General features: G+C 48.4%; 1 protein-coding gene across 1 annotated transcript; it reads right to left on the bottom strand.

Moving 5' to 3' along the window:
- Positions 1-2,887: 2,887 nt before the first annotated feature.
- LOC310702718 (transmembrane protein 121-like) lies at positions 2,888-19,215 on the bottom strand. Its single transcript, XM_083494757.1, has 2 exons — positions 18,178-19,215; positions 2,888-5,209 (listed from the first exon to the last, which is right to left on the bottom strand). Exon 2 carries the CDS (start codon positions 5,206-5,208, stop codon positions 4,255-4,257), a length of 954 nt encoding a protein of 317 aa, XP_083350883.1. The 5' UTR covers position 5,209; positions 18,178-19,215; the 3' UTR covers positions 2,888-4,254.
- Positions 19,216-20,033: the final 818 nt, after the last annotated feature.

Raw genomic sequence — 20,033 nt, 5'->3', positions numbered from 1 at the left:
GAGAAACTAGAAATCCGAAGAGCCACCATCTTATGTGATCTCTTGTTCCTACGCAACTGCCGAGACAACAACTTAATTCCCACATGCTTCCAACTTAAATTCCACTCTAAAACCCCAGCTACCGAAAGGATCCTGAAACGAACTGAACTATCCCTAATCAGAAACGAACTACATAAGAAAAGATACCTACTAAACCAAACCAACAAAGATCTGCTCACTCTTCACCTCAAACTCTGTAACAAAATCCACCCTGCACTCTGGGACAAATGCAAACAACTAGCCGTCTGGAGAGCTGAAACTGAGACCTCACATAAGACAGACACACACACCAACAAACTCCACAAACTAGAGAAACGCCAGAAGCCCAGCCACCCTCCACAACAACCCATGAAACAAACAGTACATAACATATCAGACAGGATCCTCACCTCAACTGAAACCAAAGTACTCTCCAAAGGTTTCAACTTTGCAGTCGCCCCGAGACGCATCCCCACGGAAAACATCATATGCGGAGTCGAAGCTAGCCTAACCAAAATCAACCCAGATGAAGCCAATAAAATCAGACTTGAAGTCACCAACATCCTCTGCTCCAGCAAACCACCCAGAAGCAATTTACACAAAGAAGAACAGAAAGCACTCACCAACCTGAGGAAAGACAACAACATAATCATTCTCCCAGCAGACAAAGGTAACGCCACTGTTGTGATGAACACATCGGACTACCAAGCAAAACTATCAAATCTACTCCAAGACCCTACCTACCAACCTATAAAAACAGATCCCACCACCTATCTGGAAAAAACCACCAAATCCAAAATAAAAGCCTCTCCTATCAGTGAAGAAATCCAGCTAAGAATCATCCCCAGAGAAAAATCATCCAGATGCCCCAAACTCTACGGTCTCCCCAAGATACACAAAGAAGGAACACCACTCAGACCAATAGTCAGCTCCATAGGCTCACCTCTACAAAATCTCGCTAAATTTCTCGCTAAGCAACTTCAACCCTATGCAGAATCCATCGCTTCACACGTTACAAACTCCTTCCAGTTCATAGAAACAATAAAGAAGCAAAACCTACATCCCGATGACCTACTTGTGAGCTTCGATGTTGTATCTCTCTTCACACAAGTGCCCATTAATGAAGCCTTGACAGCCATTCAAAACAAATACAATCCCCCCGAATACATCCTGGACCTGACCAACCACTGCCTAACCAACACGTACTTCATCCACAATGGACAAAGATACAAACAGATAGAAGGAGCACCTATGGGATCACCCCTCTCACCGGTCATCGCAAATCTGTACATGGAACACTTTGAAACCAATGCTTTAGACAAGTCAGAACACAAACCCAAACTTTGGCTCAGATATGTTGACGACACCTTTGTAATTTGGCAACACGGGAAGGAAAAACTAGATAGCTTCCTCACACATCTCAACAGCCTACACCCCAAAATACAATTCACTATGGAAATAGAAGCCAACAACCAACTTCCCTTCCTTGACGTCCTAATCTACAAAAAACCTGATGGCTCCCTAGGACACACTATCTACCGGAAAAAAACACACACCAACCGCTACTTACATGCACAATCACACCACCACCCTGCACAAATAAACTCCGTAGCCAAGACTCTCATCTCCAGAACCAAACGCCTGGCTGACAAAGACCACTTGACAACTGAGTTACAGAATCTCTCAAATGTGTTAATCGCCAATGGATACCAGCAAAACAGGGTTACGAAGCTAATCCAAAAAGAAACACCCCCCAAAAACCAAGACACAGAAGAATACAATGGCATGGCCCTCCTTCCTTATATCAAGGGCACTACAGATAAAATTAGCAAAATCCTCCAGAAACACAATATCAAAACAGCCTTTTGCACCAACCAAAAAATAGCCAATATCCTCAGAAACCCCAAAGATAAAATCCAGTTGGAAAACCAAGGGGTCTATGAAATACCCTGCAAAGTCTGCCCAGCCACGTACATTGGACAAACAAACAGACGAATAAATGCACGTATCGCAGAACACAAGAATGCCGTCAAAAAAGAAGAAAAAACTTCCTCTCTTTTCCAACACATGAAAGAAACAGGACACGAAATTAATTTTGCAGATTCCAAATTGCTCTTTAACATGGAACATCACCACAAGAGAATAATCATGGAAGCCATCGAGATAGAGAAACACCCTCACAACATGAACAAGCGTGACGACACGTCCCGCCTGCCAGACATCTGGAAATTAGCCCTCCCCACAAAAACCGACACCAGAACCAGAGGCACACAGAACGCCATCTCCAATCAACCACACCAGACCCAAACCCAGACCCTCTCCACAGATAAATTACAGACACCATCCAGTAGCCAAACCATAGTGGCACCTCCGGATGCTGCACCCCCCTGCAATCCCTACACAGATCTGGCTGACACAGGGCACAAAACCACAGCTCGCCCCTATACACGAAGCCAAGCCAGAACACAACTAAGTGCAGTACAGCCATCTTCTCAGAAAAACTCTTCACAAGCTCAAGAGGTCAAGACACGAAAGCTTTAGCAACTAATCCACACCTAATGACCCTCCTAAGTGGTACTCAGAATATCACTCAAATAATCACTCAAGATATCCCTCAAGTAATTAAGGAACAAAAGAAGAAAAGACACACCCTGGGAACTTCCTCTCTGCCCAGAACGTTGGAGGCTATACACCACACCCCCTCAACAGTATTTATAGGAACTCAAACACTGAGATCCTGCTCTGCTCCAGTAACAAGAAGCCGAAAGCACCAGCCTGAAGATGACGAGTGAGACCTCGTCGAAACGTCGCCTAGACACCCCAACTCTTACACGGGAAGACACCCGAAGACACCAAAACCTGCATATATATATATATATATATATATATATGAAGAAAAAACCCAAACCCTGAACACTCCCGCAGCTGGAAAAAAATAGAAGGAACTGCCTCGTTCGTTCTGTCTTTTTTCATTCTCACGAGATCAGCCATATCCACAGCTGTCTCTATCAAGTTACAAGAACATTGTCAGGCTTAGAATATTGTTTGAAAAGAAAAGCCTGCACCTGCTCCTTGATTCAATAAGAATAAATTTTCTGCCCCAGTCCCTGGATGGATGAACATAGAATTTTCAAACAATAATTTCAAACCACGCATTAGGTGAGGGTTTTGTTTAGTTTTGTTTTAAAAGGATTCAGAACAGAGCAGTAACACAATCCCTGGGGTGACAAATTTGGAAGCTATTGCGTGCCCCTTAGTCCTTAGTTTGATTCCTGCAGTCAAAACTTGCTTTTGTCTTTCTCGCCCTCCTGGAGAACACCAGACCCAAATATTTTCCAAAATGCTGGGGAAAAAAGAAGGCTGGCAAAAGAGAGAGAGAGAGAGAGAGAGAGAGAGAGAGAGAGAGAGAGAGAGACTACAAAACCTCAGGGCTTGGCCTTTTGTTTTATTGAAAACGTTTTCATTTGGGGAAAGAAAGAAAATAAATGGCCATGATCCAGCATGTTTCCACTGGGGGAGGACAATTGTCGATGGAAACCCTATGCTAGACTTCCTCAACCTGTCGCCTCTCCAGATGTTTTGTACTACAATTCCCATGAGCCGCGGTGACTGAGGCTGATGGGAGTCGTGGCCCAAAACATCTGGAAGGATTCAGTTTGGGGAAACGCTGCCCAAAAATGTCCTCCCCGCCCCAGGCACTCCCAAGGAATGTGAGCAGGCAGGTAGTAGACCAAGTGCCTTTGGCCCATACCAGAAAGATAGGTCGCCAGCGTTGTATATGTCAAACAGATGCGGAAAAGGCATTTTACCAGTTTTCTCAAGGCCTGCCCCCAGGCAATCCAACTGGCTACGTTCCAAAGCAACTTGGGTGACAGATATGAATGAGTACACGAAAGGCAAATGAGGGAGTCGAATTGCTTGCTGCTGCCTGCTATCCATTGAGCAGATCTTATCATCCCCAAGTCTGCCGCTCTCCAGTCTCTGCGGCCTGCTAGCTTGCACCTTGGCATCAGGGTTGGGATCCGTTCTGTGCCACTCTAGAAGTGACCCCACCTCAGCCCAGGGCAATTCCAGGACACGGCCTGTGCAAGGGAGGGAAGAGGTCTCTTGCGGACTTTCTGGAGGGACCAGCACTGGCTCTGCAGAGCCCAGCCGGCATTGTTCATCTTTGCAGGTGACCCTAGTGACCACAGACAGGTGTTACTTGCCGCCTGGTGTGGGGAGACGCCTGGCGTGTCATGTGTTCTCCTGGGCCAGCCCTTCGGGACAGGGAGTCTGGTTTTGGGGTTTCAGCAGGTGTATGGCAGGCTGCGCCTGGGCCATGGTGTTGTGCTGGGGGTCTGCCGCCGCAGCGCCAGATCCCGCCGGCGCGTGGCGCAGGTGCTTCCTGTACTGCGCGAACATGCAGACCTTGAGGGCGATGGCCAGCACGTTCTTGCCCATGAAGATGCCGGAGACCCGGATGTCCCTGAAAAACACCATGTTGCTGCCCCTGATGAAGATGGTGGCGATGTTGATGGTGAGCATGCTTAGCATCGGGTAGAGCATCATGCGGTGAGGCACGATGCTGATCCCTTGCATGCTGATTTCGCACAGCGAGACGCAAGGCAGGACCAAGAGTAGGATGTAGCAGTAGAAGAACATCAGGCCTTCAGCCCAGATGGGCAGCCCTTTCTTCTGGGGCTCCCAAAGGTTGGCCTGGATGTCTAGCACGTCCAACATGTCCACAATGACCCAGAAGAGCCGGTTGCGGAGGTCCTCCTTCTTCTTGAACGTCCTGACGTATTCCATGTGCTCTGTGGCCACCAGCAGAACGTACAGGGCCGGGATGCAGATGGAGAGCAGCAGGGTCAGAGCCTTGCGCGCCATGAGGTCCAGGCTTTTGCGGTCCGCCTTGTAGTTCTGGTAGATGAAGTAGACCTTGATCTCCAGCACAAAGACGTACAGGAACCAGAGGATCATGGCGTAGCCTCGCTTGGCGGTCCTCACCTCGGCCCCGACCCAGACGGCCACATATCTGAGCACAACCAGGAAGCAGATGTCCCCGACGGAGACCATGATGCAAATGCCCAGTTTCCGGGAGCCCTGGTTCTGCTCCACCAGGTAGGCGTCCATCAGGACCATGCTGCTCATGATGAGGGTGGTGGAGAGGCAGACGTGGGGCTTGTTAATGGGTGGGGGAGGCACCATCCTGCAAAGAAGATGCACACGTTAGTCAAAACATTTTAAGGGCTCCTGAGCCATCACGGCCATGCACTCTGCCCATCCCTGACGTACTGTGCATTATGCAGCTTTCGATAAGGATGTCAAGCTTTCTGTATCTCTGCACCAAAGAGGCCCTCAGCTGCACAAAGCAAATCAATCTCCTCTTAGTTCCCATGGGGATCGTATGGCTATCGTACTCTAGCCCTGGAAACGGAACAGGGGTGTTTCATTCAAGCTGTCCTGAATGTACCTGAATGAAAGTGCTTTCCAAGCCAGAATCTATAACATTCTGGGATAATGGTACTGTACTTTGAGCACTTCGGGGAAAAGGTTACATAAGTACTAAGCTTCTCTCTACTTATTAAAAAAAGAAGAAAATGTGCCAAAAATATATATTAGTTTGCTAGGAGCTGACGGTCCCAACAGGGCAAAGAAAATATTTTGGATTACAAGCAACTTACGTTCCAGGCCCCCGTGCGCATAAGCAAAATGAACTTAAGTGGGGGACACCCTCTACACACTTCTTTTTCTTTTCTTATATACAGTACCTTTGCCTCCAGATCACCAGAAAGGGCAGGGAACAGTGCGCCTGAGCCCTCTACAAGGCAGCTTCCTGCCAAACAGCTGTCAAGTGGAGCAGCGCAGCAACAGCGAGAGATCCCACATGCCGTTTTAGAGTCCATAAGTTGTTGGGTTTTTGAAGCTTTTTAAATTTTTGGAATTTTGGCTCATTGACGTCCTCTGGGAGGGTCTCCTTGTGAGCCATGCGGACTTTCCAGCTCTCTCCCGCCACTCTCCTCCCAGTGCTGGGCATGTGTGCAGTCACACACGAGTGAGGAGTTGCCTGCACTAAGTACTATTGGGAAATTTCAATAGTAAGGAACTTTTTTTCAACCCAAGGGCCATATAACCTTCTGGGCAATGTTCTGAGCGCCACAGGCCAGTGGCAGGTGAAAGAATGAATGTGAATTTTTCCTTTGTGCTGCGGACGGGAAAGTTTCTGTAGCTCCTTCCTTATCCTCCATCTAGACAAGCAGGAGGCATTATGGGAGTTTGTTGTTTTTTTTAATAAATATTTATTAGGAATTTTCCATTTTAAAAAGCCAAAAGAAAAAACAAAAAGAATAATTAAAAACACATACAATTTGCAATCCTTATTTTCTATAACATCTTTCCCTGACTTCCCCAGACCTCCCCTTCTTATATTCCCATTCGAATTGTAAATTCAACAAGTTCTTATCCCCAGTTTTTAACCTTTTTATACTTAATTCATTAAAAAAAACCAATTTTACCTTATAAACCTCAAAATTTATACCTCAGTACTCATTCTTAAATCCTTTTTTCTAAAGTCGACCCAAATTCCTTTCCACGAATTCCCCACTTTTCATACTGATATCAAAACAGAGTGGGGGGGAAAAAGACAGATTATATTTATACACCCGGCATTATGGGAGTTTGAGGCCACATTCCAGCCAAGGAAAATACACTTGGGGTGCCCAGGAGGGGTGTGGCCTGCAGAGAGTTCCGAGGGCCAGTTAAAAGGTCCTGGAGGGCCGCACTTGGCTCCTGCGCCTGGGGTTCCCCACCCGCAGAAGGAAATGGAGCCCTCAGAATGAAAGGCCCTGCTCTAGATTCTACATCCCAGAATCCTTTGCAACGCACTGGTATTCTACAGGGGTTGCTTAGCAGATATCTAGATGAGAAACGGCTCCAGGAAAGTAAAGTCTGAAAAACGCTCCTGCAAACCGAAGCTGGTTAGCATTTGGGAGGAGAGAAAACAACATAATGGCTTGCTCTGCGCATGAAATCATTCCAGTCGTGCGCCGCCGAAATGTGGGGCCTGCCTCCTTATTGAGCGGAATGGCTTTTGAAATGCAGATTCACTGGAGGCGATCAAGTTAAGCCCGCGTTCCCACAGCCACCACAGGCATTATGTTTTCATTATATTTTCTGTGCCTCAGCCTCTTGCAGGCATGGTGTGGGTAGGGCTTGGAATAGCAAGGCTTATTAAGCCGGCTGCTAAGGTTGCCTTTAAAATTCCAAGGCTTGCAGTGCTCCCGCTGAGCCAAGAGACCCCCTGGGCCAGAGAGGCATCAGCAGGAGGAGGCGAAGGCTAAGAAGGCTTCCTGGCGCTGGGGAGCATCTGAGAAGGGAGGGAAGGAGATGCAAAGTGGGAGAACAAGCTGGGATGGAAGGAGAGTCTATCGCTTAAAACAATATATATATATATATCAACTTTAGTTGAAGGGTGGTAGCTCAGTGGCAGAACAACTGCCTTGCCTGCAGAAGGCCCCAGATTCGATTCCAGGTGCTGCCTCCAGGCAGGGCTGGGAAAAGCTCCTCTCTGAATACCCTGAGAGCAGCTGCCAGTCAGAGTAGACCATACTGGGTCTTCCATAGGAACACAGGCAGTGTCAGTAAGGGGTGTGGTCCATGGAGAGGTGTGATTGAGGAGGGTTTGTATGCATTGTAGGGGGTTGCACTAGAGTAGACAATACTTGGGGTGCCTTCCAACTCATAATTTATTTATTTAGAAAATTTCCAAGGCCCCTTGTTTTTTTTAAAGAAAAATCTGACTTTGTATACAGCAAACCTCCTTTCCTATGTTCCTATGAACTGACCCCAGCCTCTGGGTTCTGGGATGCAGCCACACCACCAACAATCTGGTCAAAAACTGACCATCTCTATTCCAGCAGTTCTGGGAGGCTCACTATAGCACAGAATCGGGTTTGTCCAACCTAAAGTAAGGGTCACTGTGATTAAGGAAACCTCATGAAGGCTTAAATGCCCCATGTATCTAAAAGGTTAAGGTAAGGTAAAGGACCCCTGGATGGTTAAGTCCAGTCAAAAGTGACTACAGTGGTACCTCGGGTTACAGACGCTTCAGGTTACAGATTCCGCTAACCTGGAAATAGTACCTCGGGTTAAGAACTTTGCTTCAGGATGAGAACAGAAATCCTGCTCCGGCGGCGTGGCAGCAGTGGGAGGCCCCATTAGCTAAAGTGGTACCTCAGGTTAAGAACAGTTTCAGATTAAGAACGGACCTCCGGAATGAATTAAGTTCTTAACCCGAGGTACCACTTTATGGGGTTGTGGCGCTCATCTCACTTTTAGGCCGAGGGAGCCGGCGTTTGTCTGCAGACAGCTTTCCGGGTCATGTGGCCATCAGGACTAAACCACCTTTGGCACAACAGAACACTGTGACAGAAACTAGAGCGCACGATAATGCTGTTTACCTTCCCACCACAATGGTACCTATTTATCTATTTGCACTGGTGTGCTGTTGAACTGCTAGCTTGGTAGGAGCTGGGACCAAGCAATGGGAGCTCCCCCCGTTGTGGAGATTCGAACCGCCGACCTTCTGATCGGCAAGCCCAAGAGGCTCAGTGGTTTAGACCACAGCGCCACCCGCGTCCATGTATCTAATGCTAGACTTCCCGAGGGTAGTAAAGTTTGGAGGGACCTCCAAAGGTCATCTAGCGCAACCCCCTCTAATGCAGGAATCCCAACTAAAGCATCCGTGACAGATGGCCATCCAAGCTCTGCTTAAAAACCTCAAGGAAGGAGCGTCGACAACCACCCCAAGGGAGTCCGTTGCACTGCTGAACAGCTCTTACTGTCAGAAAGTTCTTCCTGATGGTTAGTTGGAATCTCCTTTCTTGTAAGTTGAAGCCGTTGGTTGGAGTCCTACCCTCCAGAGCAGGAAAAAGCAGGCTTGCTCCATCTTCCATGTGACAGCTCTTCTAATATTTGAAGATGGCTATCATATCTCCTCTCAGCTAAATATACCCAGCTCCTTCAACCATTCCTCATAAGGCATGGTTTCCAGACCTCTGATCATCTTGGTCGCCTTCCTCTGCACGTGTTCCTGCTTGTCAATATTGTTCTGAATCTGTGGCCCCTGGAACTGGACACAACACTCCAGGTGTGGTCTGACCAAGGATGAATAAAGGTAAAGGTAAAGGGACCCCTGACCATTAGGTCCAGTCGTGGCCAACTCTGGGGTTGCGGCACTCATCTCGCTTTATTGGCAGAGGGAGCCGGCGTACAGCTTCCGGGTCATGTGGCCAGCATGACTAAGCCTCTTCTGGAGAACCAAAGCAGCGCACAGAAACACCGTTTACCTTCCCGCAGGAGTGGTACCTATTTATCTACTTGCACTTTGACGTGCTTTTGAACTGCTAGGTTGGCAGGAGCAGGGACCGAGCAATGGGAGCTCACCCCGTCACGGGGATTCAAACCGCCGACCTTCTGACCGGCAAGTCCTAGGCTCTGTGGTTTAACCCACAGCGCCACCCGCGTCCCTTAAGGATGAATAGAGTGGTACTATTACTTCTCTTGATTGGAACACTGGGCATGACTGACTTGGCTTTGTTAATTGCAGCGGGTGTACTCTGATACAACCTCACCAGTGTAAGACGATTAATCAGTGAAAGATTTTATCTACCCAAGCCTCTGGATCTAGGTACAAATTAGGAATGTGATACAGATAAATTGAAATATTTTTAACAAGTCCCATTTATTTTAGAGGGAGAGGTTTAAAAGTGATTCACTTTGTCTTCTGTCCCTGTTTAGGCCTATAGTTCTAGAAGTGGATAGCGACATTCCTTTCTGGTTACCAGGGTATAAACTGTATTTATAAGATTATTTTGATGTGGTTTTCACTGTCAATTTCTTAGCACTGCGTTTGAGCAACACGGGGGAAACAGTTTTGAGACATTATAAACAAACACTTCAACGGAGAGGCGGATTTTAGTATTCTTGTACATGCCATGCATTTCTAATTGTTTTTAATTCTGAATTTTCAATTGCTGTAACCCGCTCTGGGTCCTGCTGGTGAAGGGGAGGCAATGAATTTAATAAACAACAATAATAGCAGCTTTCAAAAAGATACATAGGTATTGGACTTACCATTTGAACAGCAATCAAAACACTTTGCATCTCATTAATCCATACTGCAATTCAGGTGAATATTATTATCCTCATTTTAAAAGTGTGGGGGAGTAACGCTGTGGCCCAGAGATAACGGGTAGCTTAAGACCACCTTCTGAGCTCATAGCAGAGGTGAGATTTGAACAGTCTTGTGCAGTATGAATCCATGCTCAGTTATTTGGGAGTAAGCTCTATGAAAGAGGGTGAGATTCAATCCCGAGCAAACAATAGGATCAGGTTGTTAGTTGCTACGCCGTGTAAGCTCTGAAGACTCTTAAGTTACAAAGGGCAGCAACTGCGAGGATGGCTTTGACAGGGGAATCAGGGATTCGTTCAGAGATGTACTTGAGAAGACAGCTAATGGCATTCACGACTGCAGATGTGGAGAGATGCAAGTTCCAGCGAAGACAAGCAAAACGCAACAAAAGAAACTACGCAGATTAGAGACAAGAGCAGAAAATAACACGGCAAACAATCAGGAGTCGGAATCAATGCAGATAACAGATCTGCGGAGAAAAAGATCCCAAATGAGGCATGGAAGGCAGAGACCAGAACACTTTCAGGCTGCTTGAAATGAGATATTTTTCCTCCACACGCAGCACTTTTGTGCGGGTGTGTGTGTGTGTGTGTGTGCAGAAACGTGCAAGCCTGTGTGCATGTTCCCTTCGCTTGGTCTCCCCTCTTTGCTGTGGTTGATCCTCCCTGCCGCTTGTATATATATATATCCATTGATAAAGTTGCCAGGAGCCCTAACGAAGAGCAGTATTAGTATAGATCGCTCTGTGCAGAATTTATGCCTCTTCCAGGTTTAACTGGTTTTTAAGAGCAACGTATTAAGTAGTGCCACAACATTAAGTAGCAAGCAATAAAATAGCTGTCACGGGCTCTAGGCTCTCATCTAGTTGAGCCAATATGCTTCTCGTGCCCAGACCTAGCCCTAGTTGGACCGCAACACAGGAGGACAGGTATAGACTAATCAATACCGGGCTAATGGTAGCTGCCTTCACATGCTGCAGGCAGGTAAAGACAGGTGATCAACACAAACAGGAGTGAAACAGAGGCGACACGGATGCACCACCTACTTATTTAATCCAGTTTCCAACCTCTCCTCTCCTAAAGAATATCCTAAGAAGACAGAGCTCAATCAAGCATGAATTTATGAATTCCCAAACAAAAAACCCAGGAATGTTCCTAAAAGAAGGAAAAAATATTCAAGGCGTGTAAGAAAACATCAGGAACGGGGCTGGTCGAGTGATAACCAAGGCTATCCTATTCGGAGCAGACCCATTGAAATAAAGGGAGTTATGGTCACTGATGCCAATGTGTCTACTCTACATTGGGTATCATTCACTGTTTTTAATTTTTTAATATTTTAACCATAGCAACAACAACAAATGATTCCTTTCCCCACATCCTAGTTATATTGCTGAGGTGAAGAGACCTTGGAGTAAGCAACAGTGTAGGGAAGACAGTAAGCTCCATTCAGTTCTGCAACTCGGACCAAAATACCCTGAATCCAAATTCTTTAATTGTGTGCTTTGGATTTTGGGGGTCTAGTAAACAAAGTAGACCCTGCGAGCATGAAGTCTGCCCACCGCTGACCCAACGCACGAGGTGCCTAAAGAGCGAAGTGTGTCGTAAGGAAAGGGTCTTTGGCAAGGAGGAAAAAGTTACAGCTAGCAAGAATTAGGCTGCATTACAGAGAGAAAGAAACAGCCTCTGCTGCTGATAGAGATGGAAACAGCATCACGAAATCATGCGATTTAGAAATTCAAGAAGCCTTTGGGTTAACCTTTACAATTTTGCAAAAAGTGTTTTCTGCCAGGGGTGAGGAATCTTAAGCCTGGGAGTCAAATGTGGTGCTGCAAGCCTCTTTATTAGGCCCTTGAGGCTTTAACTAGGTCACACAACCTCCCTGGTCTTTGCTCACTGCCCTCCTCGCGTGCTTCTGCCTGACTGGAATATGTGATAATCCCTCTCGCCGGCCTGTATGTTTGATGGAAAGATTAGAGTAGGTGTGGGAAACTCTGAATTTTTACACGGATGGAATGTCGCCTACTGTACGAGAGGTGAGAGTCACAACTATTTGCACACCTGCTTTTAGCTCTGTCCCACCCTGCCAACTGCTGGCATGCAAGGTTGACCACTAGGGAATGTGTCCCTCGAGATAAAAAAAAGGTTCCTCACTCCTGGCTTCTGAGATAAACAAATCTGATTGGAGCCATCAGTCTGCAGATGCCAGGAACTTATCTGGGCGCCTGTCAGGCAGGACGGAGCAGCTTGATCTAAGATACAGAGCATCATGTATTTTAAGTGCTTTGAATCCAATATCGGACTGTCTGTATTGCTCAACCTAAGGCAGGTGTGATGAACCTCCCCAACCATGTTGCTGAACCACAACTCCCATCATCCCTGCCCACTGGCTACACTTGCTAAGGCTGATGGGAGCTGTAGCTCAGCAACACTGGAAGGGGTACAAAGGTTCCCTAGTCCCAGGGGTGCCAAAATATTGTGGGGTCCCAGGTAAGCCCTGCCCCACATAATCGAACATATGATGCAGTGCATACACGCCATTTGAATGCCCGTCAACTTTGTGGGAGCCCAGCCCCCTCAAATATTTTCCCTAAGAGTTGGCTCCTATGCCCAGCCCTAAGGAAAGATTGTTTAGTCGTGTCTGACTCTTCGTGACCCCATGCACCAGAGCACGCCAGGCACTCCTGTCTTCCACTGCCTCCCGCAGTTTGGTCATGCTGGTAGCTTCGAGAACACTGTTCAACCACCTCGTCCTCTGCCGTCCCCTTCTCCTTGTGCCCTCCATCTTTCCCAACATCAGGGTCTTTTCCAGAGAGTCTTCTCATGAGGTGGCCAAAGTATTGGAGCCTCAGCTTCAAGATCTGTCCTTCCAGTGAGCACTCAGGGCTGATTTCCTTCAGAATGGATAGGTTTGATCTTCTTGCAGTCCATGGGACTCTCAAGAGTCTCCTCCAGCACCAGAATTCAAAAGCATCAATTCTTTGGCGATCAGCCTTCTTTATGGTCCAGCTCTCACTTCCATACATCACTACTGGGAAAACCATAGCTTTAACTATACGGACCTTTGTTGGCAAGGTGATGTCTCTGCTTTTTAAGATGCCGTCTAGGTTAAGGAAAGATAAGCAAGTAAATTGAGAAGTTGTGCCCAAAATGGCCGTCATTTGGCTAACGCAATGAACACCACACAGGTTTTTATATGTCCTTTTTATATCTCTGTGTTGTATGTTGCAGGTATATTTTTCATACTTGTTAGGTTAAGAATGTGTGGGACACCACTACATCCCAAGATACACTGCTTCTCACGGGCTGGAAATGCGGGGGGGGGGGGAATATACCACCCCATTCCAGACACACACCCATCACATATTGCTTGTCACTGATGAATCTGAGTTGCTGCCACTCACTTCATGCCTTCATATCACCATATGACAGCGCATCAAGTAGCCTGTCCTAATTTATTAAAGAGGCATCACTCACACTTAATGAACGGGGCTGAGAAGTGAGTGGAAGATTTTATTACGGGCAAGAAACAGGGAGGCAAACTCAATTGATACTTTTAACGTGACTTCTATTTTGGGGTCTATTTTCATATTTGAAACCACAGCCCGACCTTTAGAGTTGATCCCTATTAATGTGCGGTTTGCTCAGGGCAAGTTAGAATCAACCACTTTTATTGGCAAAGTTATTTGGGTTAACGTGCACATCTGCAGATCAGGTTGAGACTTTTAGAAAGCAATTCAAGAGTACATGTACCACGGGTTAAGTATTCTGGAGGCAAATCCAATCATTCCTGGGCAGCAGGGATAGGGAACCTATGCCCCCCCAATGTTACTGCACCCCAACACCCATCAGCCACGGCCGATGGTCAGTAACGGTGGGAAATGCAATCCAACAACATACTATTGTGTGTATCCAAGTCTCTAAATGGCGAGAGACTCTGAGGATGCCTACGCTGACCCAGGGTTCAGCTTGCTTGGACTGAAGGTCAGTGGAAACTGTGGTGTCTTTGTTCGTCAACTAAATTGTTCAGGAACCAAGGTACCACTGTATATAGAACCTGAGCAGAGAATGGAGGGGTGCAAAGCATTCGCACCCAAACAGATCCGGCTCCCCCATTAGGTTTTCAAAGAAGCCTGAAGTCACAGCTTTTGGTCTACCCCAGAGCAGACATGCCTGTGTCTCTCCAGCTTCCAGCACCAGCCAAACTCAGTACACAACATTCTGGCTATTGTTCTTCTACCTTAGGAGGTGATGTCCCTTCCAACCAGGTGAGGAGGGTTACCCCCATTTGTCTCTATGGCAACAGGGCAGCCTCTCTGTAATGTAAATGGCAGGACTTAACTGGCCGGCTAGCAAAAGGAACTGGTCTAGCTGGTTTCCTCTTATAAATCCAATTCTCATACACACAGGATCACAGGTTTGGAAGGGACCAGTGTTCGAAATTTGCAAGGCGCATTTTGCATGTGGGGATAGGCCACCTGTGACCAAGTGAAGATTCCCCAGGCGCCCGACATCTTCACCATCTGGAGGCGCATGCCTGGGGATCCGTGGATCTTGCCTGTTTTCACACACTAACAACACATACTGTAGAATTCATATGTGATATTTTACAGTGGTATCTCGGATTACATACGCTTCAGGTTACATACACTTCAGGTTACAGACTCTAACCCAGAAATATTACCTTGGGTTAAGAACTTTGCCTCAGGATAAGAACAGAAATTGTGCAGCGGCGGCGCAGCGGCAGCAAGAGGCCCCATTAGCTAAAGTGGTGCTTCAGGTTAAGAACAGTTTCAGGTTAAGAACAGACCTCCAGAACAAATTAAATTCTTAACCTGAGGTACCACTGTATCTGAACCGTCAGAATGGATTCAGGAACCAAAAAGCTGTATTGAAAAATATGACTTTTGAGCCGCCTGGCCCTGAAATGGCACCAAGACATTCCATTTTGGCAACTATAGCCCTAGTTCAAGGAGCCATTTGGCTCCCAGCTTATATATCTGAGTTTCTAACACTGGACAGGGACCCATGGATATCACCTAGTCTGACATGCCCCCAGACAGTGTAAGAGCGACTGTTTCTCCATCCCTACAGGGATGGCCAAATGGGTTTCCTTCAACAGATGCTGCTCAGAGGAGTATTTGAATTGCAATCCCCCACTCCTGATAACCTTGTTCTTACCTGGCAGGTGCCTCTCCATGTGGGAAACGAGAGACACTGACTATGTTGGCTCCGACTCACGCAACCAACTCCATCACAAATTGAGCTTCCTACCTTCCTAGCCATTCCACCTTGCCATTCCATCAGACGGTCTCAGCAGGAGAGATAGAAAATAGGGCTCATTCCATCAAGACCAGCTTCATTCGTCACCTCCTACCCCTGAACTCTACCAGAAGGCCATTATAAGATCTGTTGTTAAGGACTGGCAATTTCCCCCAACTTCCTTCCCCTTCCCTTTCCCCTTATGAGTCATGTTTTCTTTTTAAGATTGCAAGCCCTCAGGGCAAGGGACTCTCGTGTTTTAATTTATTGTATGTAAGCCACCCCAGGAGCCCTTTTTTTGGCTGACGAGTGGGGTACGAACGCTACAAATTAATTAATTAATTAATTAACCACCGCTTGCTCAGCGATGGCCCTAACTGCAAGATGAATCCCACTTGGCAACACACCCGAGTGGGTAGAGGAAACTCACCCTTGGATAGCTGATTCCCACGGCAAATAGAAGGCTCTAGGCTAGGGCAACACTTGGGAAATCAGAGTTCACCATTAAGGCACTGCTACACCTGTCCTTCAGACACACCTCCTGCTAAACCCCCACCTGAAATTGACCTATTTGAAGACACTGTAGCTTCTCCTCTCCTTCCCTTAGGATAGGTCAGCGGTCAGCAAACTTTTTCAGCAGGGGGCCGGTCCACTGTCCCTCAGACCTTGTAGGGAGCCAGACTATATTTTGAAGGGGGGGGGGAATCAACAAATTCCTATGCCCCACAAATAACCCAGAGATGCATTTTAAATAAAAGCACACATTCTGCTCATGTAAAAACATGCTGATTCCTGGACCGTCCACGGGCCAGATTTAGAAGGCAATTGGGCCAGATCCGGCCCTCAGGCCTTAGTTTGCCTACCCATGGGATAGGATAGGTGTTCTCCCTTAGGGAGGTGCTCAGAAAATTATGGGCTGGGTCCTCACTTAGCAGCTTATCATGCAGTCCTGGAAGAGACACCTCTCCGTTCCCCGGAGTGGTATGTGTCTATCCAGTGACAAGACACACAGCCCCAATAACTGAGCGAGTTCGACACGAGACACACCTGTTTGGGAAGAGCTTTTCACAATTGCAAGCAGGGTCATGGATGGGGAAGCTTTAACAATTTCAAGGAGATGGCCCTTGAGAAGGAAGGTTTCAACACAGCAGCAATGTCTCAAGCCAAACATACTACATTTCTCTCTGTCTGTATCTAAGAGCCCCTTCCCCAATTCTCGTGCGTTCACACGCCTCTGGTCTTCCTGCCTTGTACGTTGGCCTGGTTAAAGGGCTTCTTTCTCCATGCCAGAGGTATTTGATCTAACCTGGGGCAAATGGCAAAGTTCAAAGGTCATCTAATGGAGACAAAGCAGCTACATCCTAAAAGCCGGAAAGGAGGTTTCTGCACCCTTCCATTCACCGAACCACAACTGCTTTCAAAAGCTGGAAGTGTCTGTCTGTCTGTCCATGCACTCCTCTCTCGCTCAATTCTTTGCATCCTTTGTCCCTTGCTGAACGTGGGACTTTGATCACAACTGCAGGGTTTTGAGCAGCTGTGAAGGAAGCGTGGAAAGGGAGATCAGCCCAGCACATGGCATGGAAACGGTCACCTGTCCAGTTTGACGAGGAGGAATTCATAACCGTAGACGGAGAGCCCTGCTGGCCACAAGCTCAAGCGGTCAAGTGAATGAGAGGCAAGGCAACTTTGCCTTCTCAATTCCTCCGTAAGCAGCCCAAAACCACTTGGCAGCAGCTTGAGCATCGTAAGGAGGCTCAGTGATAGAGCATCTGCTTTGCATGCAGAAGGTTTTGGGTTTAATCCCCAACATTTCCAGGGAAGAGACCCAGGTCTGAAATCCTGGACAGCTGCTGCCAGTCAGTGTAGACAATACTGGCCAATGGTCTTGCTCTGTACAAGGTGGTTTCCTACATTCCGACACAGCCTACCCATCCCTGCACAGCTTATCATGTGTTACACATGTGTTTGAGTGAGAGAAACAGAGGAAGAGAAAGAAAGGGAGCTGCCTGCCTAGATAGCAATATTAGGGTCAAACTATGTGTGAATTCGGTGCACGGGAACTCCTGGGTCTTGTATGTTTTGAAAAGCCAACATAAGGTGGGAGAACCAATCTTGCTCTGGTCTCTGAAACAGACCTAATGGGGGCTCTAAGCTCTTTTAGTTATGGAGCAGGGGCAATCCACACTAGCTACCCACCCATCCTCGGTCTGCTTCTTCAAAAAAAGTTAAACCACAGAATTCCCAAGTCACATATCATTTGATTCCAAATAGCAGATTTAATCTTCAAAATCTGGTGGCTATGAACAATCCTAATTTAATTTTGTGAAAGGGGGAGGACATACACACAGAGTTCCTCCCCCTTTCACAGCTGAAAGCTGAAAATCACATTCCCGTGCCTGCCAACACTCAGAAGTATCTTGAGTTTCACACAGTCACAAAAATCGCCTGGAGTTACTAGCAATCACGTGTGAATGCCATATATGCCCAATATCCAGACTTCCACCATACGGTTCACAATGAACCCATCACCGCAGTACAGTATCGGGGATTTGATTTGTCAGTCAGTCTGCCTGCCTGCCTGCCTGCCTGCCTGCCTGAGCAAAGCTTCTGGGCACTTTCCAAATAAATCCGAGAGCTTTTCTTTTTTAGAAAAATAAAAATAAATCTCATTTAATAAGGACCTTGTCTGAAGAATCGTTACTATTACTATTATTATTATTATTTTACCTAGTGCCGTTCTTGGAAGCCCTGGGACACAGGAGGGGATGGTTCCCTGAAGAAGCCCGATCCGATCTGGTCCGCCGATCCGCCGGGTTGGAGCGCGAGATCCGTGGGAGAACAGCAACCTCCCGGAGCCAATGAACGCCCGGCAAGTTCCGCGCGTGGATTCCGAGCGAGCTCCGCCGCTCACACTCCGGGAACCGGATCCCGGCCGCCGCTGTGCCGCCGCCCGCCTCTCCCGGCAGCCCCGCCAAACATCACGGCAACTCCACAGGCGGACTCCTGCCAGAGGGCGCCGCCGTGGCCATCGCCGTGGCTCGGAGACCCAAGTTGTCCCTCCTCCGCCTGCTGCTGCTCCTCCGAGCTCCAGCTCCCGGGGTCCCGCGCCCGCCCGCCCGGCAGCTTTAGCGCAGCCCGATCCCCGGAGCGCGCTGCGCCGCTGGGCTCGCCCTGCCTCTCCGCCGCGCTCCTTCCCCCGACAGCAGCTTCCTCGCCGGCATAAGGGACGAGCAACCCTCGGCCCGGAGCCCTGCAGGCCCCGAGCCCCGCAACGGCATCCCCCGCGATGCAACCCCGGGCAGCCTCTCTCTCTCTCTCTCTCTCTCTCTCTCTCTGCGAAGGTCAAAAAGCGGATCCCTCAGACCGGAGGCAGCAAGAGGTTTCCAAATCCAGGAAGAGGAGAGCGATTCTGCCACCCAGTTGCCCGGCGGGTGCGTGTGTGTGTGTGTGTGCGTAAAATGCAAGCACCCCCGACCCACCCCTCTCCTAGGGAAGCGGGACTTTGCTCGGCTTGTGCAGGCTGGGGCTGCCGGTCGGCTTTCGCCTTCTCTCCGCCTCGGTGGATCGCGAATGCTTTCCTTTAAAATAGAAAGGGGAGGTGAGGAAAAAGTCCCGGGCAAAAGCTGGGAGAGCCGCGCGGTCGCTGCTGCCGCTGCTGCAGTCTGGCAAGCGCCAAGTGTGCTCAGCTCAGGCTGCGAGCGCGGCTGGGATCAAGCGAGCCTCTGTATCGATTTGGAGGCGAGCGAGAGCAGGCAGTGAATTAAAGTGAGTTAGTCAGGCGGCAGGTTGGCTGAATGGCCACTCCCGCCTGGGGGAGGGAGAGGAGGAGAAAGAGCGGGGGAGTGATTAATCCGTGCTAATCGAGGGCTTGCCTCGCTGTGAGGCCGTTCTGGAAAGTGGGGGGAGACTAACGGGCCACCCCCCACCTCCCCGGAGGTGGGGTGCTGCCGCGTGCGCTGGTTTTTGCAGATCGCGCTTGCAAAAGCAAGTCAGAGCACAAGGCAGGGCAGGGCGGCCATGGATGGTGCGCGCGTGCATGCCCTCCGATGCTCCCCTATCCATTAGCGGTCCTTTCTCGCGCAGAGACGGAGCTTTGCACTCCCAGCCTCATTCACACAAACGTACACAGCGCGCTTAATCTCCGCCGATTCTGCACCGAGCGAATTGGAATTCTTCCCCGGCTGAATTCTGAAAGCAGTGTAAATTAGGCGAATTAAAGGAATGCGTTTCTCTCCATTCTGAACCTGCTAATCGCTAGGAGGAGCACAAAGGAACCCCAACGCACTATGCAGGGTCCCTGTGTTACTGGCTTGTGACATTTCACCGGCTGCTTACTGAACGCTTTGCAGCCAGAAAACTCGCTTCGTATGCAAACAACAAAGCCGCAAAAGGTGCCCCAACTCCCGTCTCCCTTGACTGGACTCTGCTGTTGCGGAATGCACGGAGCCCTGGGTACAATAGTACACTTAGCCCCTGGTGCAGGGAGGGGACATTAACTGGCAGAGCATGCAAAAGGTCGCAGGTTTGATCCCCGTCATCTCCAGGCGGGGCTGGGAAAGACTAATTATCTGAAACCCGGGAGG

This window comes from Podarcis liolepis (assembly GCF_965112155.1).
Source record: "Podarcis liolepis genome assembly, chromosome: 3".
Lineage (NCBI taxonomy): Eukaryota > Metazoa > Chordata > Lepidosauria > Squamata > Lacertidae > Podarcis > Podarcis liolepis.
Note: the sequence above shows the minus strand (reverse complement) of the source record. Positions and strands in the feature narration are given on the sequence as shown.